At 33.1% G+C, this 9,420-nt stretch overlaps 1 protein-coding gene across 1 annotated transcript; it reads left to right on the top strand.

The window, feature by feature from the left end:
- Positions 1-6,805: 6,805 nt before the first annotated feature.
- On the top strand, positions 6,806-9,108 carry LOC127136431 (protein NRT1/ PTR FAMILY 6.3). The gene is made up of 5 exons (XM_051062987.1): positions 6,806-6,943; positions 7,046-7,223; positions 7,403-7,442; positions 7,534-8,105; positions 8,247-9,108. Exons 1-5 carry the CDS (start codon positions 6,829-6,831, stop codon positions 9,106-9,108), a joined length of 1,767 nt encoding a protein of 588 aa, XP_050918944.1. The 5' UTR covers positions 6,806-6,828.
- The last annotated feature ends 312 nt before the right edge of the window (positions 9,109-9,420 follow it).

The raw sequence follows: 9,420 nt of genomic DNA, 5'->3' as shown, positions 1-9,420 counted from the left end.
TTGCACGACACTTATTTCAAAGTTTTAAAACATGTGCGAAAAGGTAGGACACAATGGGGTGAATGGAATGGTGTGTATGTAAAACTTCTTAGGAGGGTCCGCCTCTTGAAATCATATAGAAGATGATTCAAGTGGGTCCTTAGGAATAGGCTACAAATGAGCAATAATCTGAACATGGTAACAGATGAAAGTAAATAAAAGCGGATACTGGATGCCACTCAATGGTCTTATACCTGTCTCCTAAAACAAGTAAGGATATCCGAAGCCACTCTATGGACTTACACTAATCTCCATCAGAATAAAACAAAAACAAAACAGGGAAGTCAACTGCCAATCTATCTGGACTTATGTTAACCTCCACAGTATGATCCTAGGAATACAAATGCCACATCACAGGGACTTACAATGAATCCTCACATACAACAACAATGCTCAAACAGAGAGCAAAGAAGATATGAGTGACCAATGAGGTCTTACACTCTATCTCTTCCATGTCATGGGAACAGATGCCAACTCACAGGGACTTATAACTGGTTCCTCAATGGGTAGTCAAACAAATCACATAGGTATGAAATAATGGACATGCTACAAGGAGCAATGAATGATAGTAAATGCACTAAGGCATGCAGGCAATCGTGTACAAATGAGTAATAAATCACAAATAATCAGATAGCACACTCTATAACCAAACAAGGAGGCTCAATCAAAGGGTTTGACTATGAAAGTCCACTGTAATAGGTAAGTGTCGCTCTTAACCTTGCCATTGAGGGGGCTAAGGTGAAGCAGAGGAAAGGATATGAGGGGTGTGCCTCATTGCTTCTATCTCAAGTTCGAGAGAGCATGTAAATATAAGAATGTGGGGGAGTTCAGAAAGATGGAACTCTTTCCCCAATTGGACTCGATAGATCTTGGGTTTGGATCTCAATGCTACAACCATGTAATGGGAGCAAGGAGAAGACACACAGAATAGTGGGAGATAGGCTACTTATCTCTTTGATCCACCAATTGCCTCGAATGAGGACTTTTCCTGCTTGGGACAAACATAAACAATCACAAACATTGCCTCTTAAGGAGGACTTCAGACAGTTTGCCCGGCCAAATAACGGGCCGGGTCTCCAGACTACATGAAGACAAGAGGTGCATACCTCAAATGCAAATTGCTATTTAAGCAAAGCAATGCAAGTTCTTAAGAGAACTGAGCAACTAAGGGTACCTGGAATCAGTCAAAATGATCAGCATCCCAACATAAACAAAACAACAACATAAGAGTCAATCAATGTACAAACAACAATGTGCAACATGTGCATAGCACAAGGACCAAGTGAACCAAGCACCCTACAACACAAAGAGTTAGTCAAATGAATTCAACTCAAATATGAATCAACTTCCTTAAGGCATTAGCTTTTTAACCTGAAAAGTCAAAGTCAAGCTCAAACATAAGTAACGAGACCACTAGGCCAAGCCTAGGGTCCAAAGGATGGAAAAATCCCAAAACAGCAAGCAAATCATGATCAAAACCAAAATATTTCAATTACAAAGGGATCCCAATTGGGCTCATGTCTAAACCATACACCAATTTCATTTTATGTACAAATTAAGGCAAAGTAAGCAATGTTGAACCACCTATAGACAACCAGAATGATTACATCACAAAAAATATCAAAACAGCATAGAAAATTCCACAAAAATTATATCCTAAACAGAGGACATTCAACAAGCTACATGTTAATTTTCAGGCCATTTGGACTAGTGGAGCTATGGGAATTAATTCAACATGTCAAGGCATGCAAAAACACAACCAAATGAAGTCACAAAATGTACACTAACTTCAATCCAATGGTAAACAGTGACATTAAATGGGAAATGAGTAGGACCAAAGCCAAATGAAAGCTTAACATGTTAGGAACTACTCTACCAAGTTTCATGTTCATAGGGTTAGGGATGAGGATATGGCAACATGCTAAAAAATGTTACACAAACAAAGCCCTAAAAATGCTAAGCAGCAACAAAAATCCTAATCAATTAGAAAATGGATTATTAAAATCCACAAAAATTCATGTTGAAAGTTAACATGTCAAAGGTGCTTCATGCAAAATTTCAAGGCCATAGGCCAAAAGGAAGCCTGAAAAAATAATTGGTAAACATAGCATATCAAATTGTGTCACATTTTATCACATTCAAGTTCAATAAATCATATCTAAAATACCAGAGGTCTAAAAAATACAAATCCTATGTCAAAAATTCCAGAAGAGTGTCAAGAATCTACACCTAAAATTTCAATTAATTTGGATAAGGCATGATGATTTTACAATTAAAATGTCAAAACATGTGAAATTGGCATACATTGTAAAGACCTCTATACCAATCAAAAATTCCACCAAGCACTATTTTATTTTTTGTATCTATTAAAAAGTAGATGAAAAATGAAGATTAACAAAAAAAGTCTTGAATTATTTGGATGATTATTGATGATTTTATGATTTTTTGAAGTCTTGAAATAATTATTGAAATATTATTTAGGAATTATTTGGATGATTTAATTAATTTGGAATGATAATGGCAAAACAGTAATAACGGATGTAGAAGCCAAAACGCAGCGTGTAAATAATTGACGTGGCGCGCAGCGATTGGTCCTGGCGCTTGCAAACACGAATTGAAATTGGAAACAGACGGAAGCGGATCTACGCATGGCTTTTTCCAGAAAATCTGAACATTCATCGCTGTTCTTGAGTTCTTCATTCCAGAATTAGGTTTCGGATGAATTGCAACGAAAACGAACAAATTACACACCGTCGGAACCGGCGTGATCTCAGGAGTACAAATATGCATGTGGTTTCGTCCAGAAATTCAATCATAAAGCGAATCGAACGAAAGAAAGAATGGCATCTAAACTTAAATCGCGAATTTATCAGTCAATATCTAACAATTTGCAATTCTACAAGTTGATACACGATCTACAATGAATGGTCTACAGAATCCCTAACACAATTGGAACAACTACGAGTTTTGATTTCCAACCTTTCTTGGAATGCAGTGCCGACTCCGTGCGATTTCGAGCTCAACAATGCAAAACAGATGAGGAATATTGTCGTGGAAGGTGAATGATGATGCGATTTCAGCTCAAAGATTCGCGGATCCTCCAGAATCACCAACTGCTATTGACATTCAAGACTTTGTAACAGCAAGGATCGGCCAAGGTTTTGCTCCAATCTTCATCAACAGAAGTTCATCACTACCTGCAGGTCATGGATCAACAGAAAATTTGCACAAAAACTCGTGAAATCTTGATGAAGGAATCAAAAAAAATCTTGTGAAAGTTGGAGCAAAAATGAGAGAATTTGGAGTTTTTTTTTTGCTTTTTGATTTTTCTGTTAGATGTAAATTGTGATTAGTTTTTCATTTCTGTTAGAGATTAAGTATATATACCAAGCTCTTAATCCAACTTTAATCATAATTAGCAAAAAAATGGTGATTAGTAAAAATGAGTTTATGCATGGTTTGGCCTTTTTTGCCCTTGAATGGTTAGAGACCTTGCAGCAGTAATTTATCACTTTGAACAAGTTGCAAATCTCATTTGGAAGCTGATAGAATTAGTCTCATGTCCAAATTCTTCATACTTTGCATTTTGGACCATTTTGCCCCTCCCTTTTAATTAGTTCACTTCAAAAATGAGCTTTTGCATTGAGCTTTTTTAAAGAAATCCAATTATGCACCATGAAAGTACATATCAAATGGAGTTTGTGCATATAAAGAACTTGCAATTTGGACAATCCATGTAGAAGTTATGGCCTCCTGATTACGGGTCTTTTTTGAAATTCACTGAGCCATATCTTGCAAACCACACATGGGATTTTCAAGTTCTTGGACTTTTTGGAAAGGTGAGGACAAGATCTTCAACTTTCATGTTGGACAAATTTTGATTTGAAGCTTGTACGGACACGTAATATTTGGGAGAAAAACTTTCCATTTTTGGCAGGTGAGAATTACAGGTCATTTCCATTTTGGGAAACTTTTTGTCTGACTTCAATTCCTTCAACCTTGATCTTTGAAATGCCAAATGAAGTTTATATAGACATGAATGAGACCTTTTTAACCAATTCCAATCATCAAATCACTGATTAAATCCACAGTTGACCACAACTGACTTCTGTTGACTTTTCTTGACTGGGCCATGTTCTGATGAATTTCAAACCTCTTTCAATTGAGATCTTGCTTCCAAATGATACCACAAGTTATATGAACTCTTTATGAATGATCATGGTGTCCAAATTCTTCAAGAATGGCCACCATCTATTGCTCAAGGTCTGATTTGACTGCTTTGGCCTAGCTAGCTTCATCTGCAAGCAACAAGGTTAGATGACAATATTTTTGTACTTTTGGTTAGTAAACATATGAAAAGCAATGACACACAAATGCTATACATGCTTGGTGATCAAGAACCACACTCACAAGGTATCCCACCCACTAGGAGGACAGCTAGGGTATGCAATGATCCTTGAGGCCATGATATGAGATGTTATGGGCCATGAGGGATCTTAGGGCCAAAATTGGGGTCTTACAGAAGGGTGGTAAACACCATTAACACCATGAGAATAACTTATGACACTTTGCATAACATTCTATATCGTATTCTCATAGCAGGTCAATCCAGTATAAATATTACTCTTAATATTCATACCTATTTTTAAGACTTGATAACTCCTTATCCATGATCCATGAGATGTGATCATCAGTCTATCTATATAATAGTCTTAATGATTTAATGTTATCCCACTTCACAATAAAGCTCGACTACGGATACTTTAAGAATATTGTCCTTATGTTTAATGGGATCTCATGATTAAGTCACACTTGATACATTAAACGGACTAGCTATTCTAGGAACTTTATTAAACAAACATAATAAAGAAATAGCCTTTTATTATTAATAAATAATTCGATACAAGTACCAAAAGTATTGGCCTTTAGGGCTTACACCAACACTTATAAGTCTGTTCTCCCTCTTCTTCTTACCTTTATGTATATGATGTTTTATGATCTATGTGTTATGTATGTTTCCCCCTTTTTTACATATGACAAAGGGTAATAAGTATACTCTCAAGGGAAGTAGAACATACTCTCTACTCATGTGAGGGAGAGTTTAACCACTCCACTTCTTTATCTATCTATTTCTTTTTTATAACCACCATAAAAGATGTGTTTTCATCATAAAAAAAGGAGAATATGAATTTATGTGCTTGCAGATATAAAATCGATGATCCCGCTAATATTCTTCCTAAAAATAAAGTCCAAAATTTAGAAAATTACTAATTTGTATGATGTATTAGAAATTATAGCTCAGTATCATAGAGTGATTGGCCAATTAGAGTTCTATTATTATGAAATAGTTTTTTTTTTCAGATAAAGATCATCTCCTGCATTTTTCATTAAACCATCGATCTATCTTAAATTAAATGACTAAGAAAATTGATTAATACAACTAATTAGAGGAGAGATAAATAAAATATAAATTCAATGGTTAGATTTAGTGCAACACGGAGCAGGAGAGGGAGAACAAGAGAGACTCATGGTCCGACTTTTTCACTTTGACATCTACTCGTATTGATGTTTATAGTTTAGTTAAATATATAATTAATTATTTAACTAAAAATCTAACTAATCTTTTTATTTAATTTGATCATCAATCAAGATTCCTAATTAATAATTAGTTAATACAATTCTATATATATATATATATATATATATATATATATATATATATATATATATATATATATATATATATATATATATATATATATATATATATATATATATATATATATAATGATGTTCGAATATCGTAATTAAATTCAAATTTATTAAAATATTCCAACATATATTTTTAAAATATAATATTACATAAAAAATGAGTATTAATTATTTTTAAAACAAATAAAATGAAAAATAGACTTTATTAAAGTAATAAACACTGTTAAAAGTTGAAAACCAATAAATAATAAATTGATACAACACATTATAATAATAAAATAAATAAGTATTAAAATTACATATATAGTTGAATGCAATCTAAAATATAATGTGATTCAAGTAATTATTACAAAATATATATGATACTTTTCTTAACAACTTTGATAAAAAACTATAATTCTCTTATCATCTATGTGTACTAAATACCACTTTTGAATCTTAATATACTACGAATCTACGAGACTTTTAAGTAAATAGTGTATTTATACTTTATATTATAAATATTTATTAACATATTTGTTTATAATAAATTTATATAAATTGATTTTATAATGAAAAATAAACTAAATTTAAATAATTTTTATATATGTTCTAAATTATTTTCATAAGTTATTTTGAAAATTACTAAAAATTGAATTAAATTATTTTATAAAAAATATTATAAATTGTTTTGTTAAAGATTCTTAAACAATGTCACAAAATTTATTGTAATAAATAAATTAAATTAAATAAATTCAAATAGGGTAAATAAAGTTGAATAGAATTTTGTTTGGACTGAATAATTATCTATATTTGAATCAAATATTGTTATTAAATTAAATCAATTCAAATAGTCTAGATGAGGTCGAATACAATGTGTTTAGGAAGAATATTTGAGCCAAATATAGATAATAATTGAGAAAAAAAAATATTGTCGTATGTAACTATTTCTATTATTCTACCTCATATAACTGTCATGTTTATCCAAAATTTCACTTTCAAATAATTTCTAAAGTAATTGGTTGGTTAGACATATATGTTATATATGTAACATTTTCGAAATCTTATTCTCAATACATATTTCCTTATTTCCTCCTAATGAATACTCTCCCACAAACGCAGGGGCAAACCGTTCCAGATGCATGGGATTCCAAGGGTCGTCCTGCAGACAGATCCAAAACTGGTGGTTGGGCAACATCTGCCATGATCTTAGGTACTTTCTTTTGTTCAAATCATTTTTAATTTTTCTTTGTACAATAGTACTCACAACAATGGTTAGATAACATGGACTTTTTGGTAATATATAAAATTTCAGGATCAGAAGTATGTGAGAGGTTAACAACAATGGGTATAGCTGTAAATTTGGTGACATATTTGACTGGTACCATGCACTTAGGAAGTGCTGCCTCTTCCAATATTGTCACCAACTTCGTCGGAACCTCTTTTATGCTCTGCTTGTTTGGTGGTTTTGTAGCCGACACTTTTATCGGAAGGTTTGTGTTCATCCATTATTCTGTGTTTATTGATTGTATTTGATTTTTCTGTATCATTTTAAATTGCGGATGCAGCTATAGTTGTTATGATGCCTCCATGCAGGCTAATGGAGTCGTCGTAAACAATGCTGCAACCGCAATTTATCACTAATTCTTTCACTCAATGATTTCTTTGACAGATACCTTACCATAGCCATTTTTGGAACTATTGAAGCAATTGTAAGATAATTAGTAAAATTTATAAAAATAAATAGATTAAATTTCACTTTTTGGGAGATAAGTATAATATTTTTCTTGATACATATACTAGGGTGTTATATTCTTGGCAATATCAACAAAAATTCCAAGCCTTCATCCACCAACATGCTCACAAAACAGTCCTAACTCTTGCAAACCAGCAAACAGCCTACAACTAGCGGTTCTATACGCAGCTCTTTACATACTCGCACTTGGAATCGGCGGTTTAAAATCAAGTGTCTCCGGCTTCGGTTCAGACCAATTCGACGATTCAAACGAAGAAGAGAAAGAACAAATGGTGAAATTCTTCAGCTGGTTTTATTTTTTCATAAGCATGGGTTCAATACTAGCAGTGACAATTCTTGTCTACATTCAAGATCATCTTGGAAGAGCCTGGGGATATAGTATTTGTGCGGGTGCTATCGTTGCAGCTCTTCTTGTGTTCTTGTCGGGAACAAAGAAGTATCGGTATAAGAAACGTGTGGGGAGTCCTTTAACTCAGATTGCGGCGGTTTTTGTGGCAGCGTGGAGGAAGAGGAAGTTGGAGTTGCCGTCTGATTCGTCTTTGTTGTATAATGTGAATGATCTTAAAGATCAAGACGTGACGAACAAGAAACAAATGTTGCCTCATAGCAAGCAATTCCGGTATGAATTTGGTTTTCTTTATAATTATACTTATATCTATGAAGCACATACATTCCGAACACGATCCAGACAATGACACAGCGAAATCAGTTTGAGTAGTTGATTAATTAATTGGATATTTTGTTGAAAAATGTGAAACAGATTGTTGGACAAGGCAGCAATAAAGGATCCAAATACAGACGTTAATGTGGTAAGAAAATGGGATATATCAACGTTAACAGATGTGGAAGAAGTAAAATTAGTAATCAGAATGTTACCAATATGGGCGACAACAATAATGTTTTGGACAGTACATGCACAAATGGTGACATTCTCAGTATCACAAGCAACAACATTAAAACGTCACATAGGAAAATCATTTCAAATCCCACCAGCTTCTTTAACTGCTTTTCTCACAGGTAGCATCCTCATAACAATCCCAATTTATGACCGAATCGTTCTTCCCATAAGAAGAAAAATGTTCAACAAATCACAAGGACTAACACCTTTACAAAGCATTGGTCTTGGCTTAGTCTTGTCAATTTGTGGAATGGTTGCAGCAGCAGTCATTGATTTAAAACGTACGAGGATGGCACATTTGCATGATTTGACACATAGTTCTTCTAAGTCGGTGATTCCCATGAGTGTGTTTTGGTTGGTCCCACAGTTCTTCGTTGTGGGGTCAGGTGAGGCTTTTACTTATATGGGACAACTAGATTTTTTCTTAAGGGAATGTCCTAAAGGGATGAAGACCATGAGCACAGGATTGTTTTTGAGTACTTTGTCTTTGGGATTTTTCTTTAGCACTCTGTTGGTAACTTTGGTTCAGAAAGTGACTGGTCACCATCACCCATGGCTTACAGATAACATTAACCAGGGGAAACTTTATAATTTCTATTGGCTCTTGGCTTTCTTGAGTGGTATAAATTTGGTTATTTATTTGTTTTGTGCTAAGCGGTATGTTTATAAGGATAAAAGACTTGCTGAACAAGTCACAGAATTAGAAGATGCTGATCATGCGTAGGTTCATTTAAATTTGAATTTTTATTTTATAGTACCATAAATATTATATAGAGATGCCACGTATGAAAAAAAATTATATATATATATATATATATATATATATATATATATATATATATATATATATATATATATATATATATATATATATATATATATATATATATATATTCAAAAAAGTAAGTGTGTGAGTGTTTTCCTTACAAGAGTATGGAGATTTAGATATCCTAATAGATATGTTACATGAATGGAGCGAAGGATAGTTCACGGTGGCGAGAAGCTCTGTAATAGTGGATTTTTAGACTTTTTAAGT

Source organism: Lathyrus oleraceus, chromosome 4 (genome assembly GCF_024323335.1).
Source record: "Lathyrus oleraceus cultivar Zhongwan6 chromosome 4, CAAS_Psat_ZW6_1.0, whole genome shotgun sequence".
NCBI lineage: Eukaryota > Viridiplantae > Streptophyta > Magnoliopsida > Fabales > Fabaceae > Lathyrus > Lathyrus oleraceus.
Note: the sequence above shows the minus strand (reverse complement) of the source record. Positions and strands in the feature narration are given on the sequence as shown.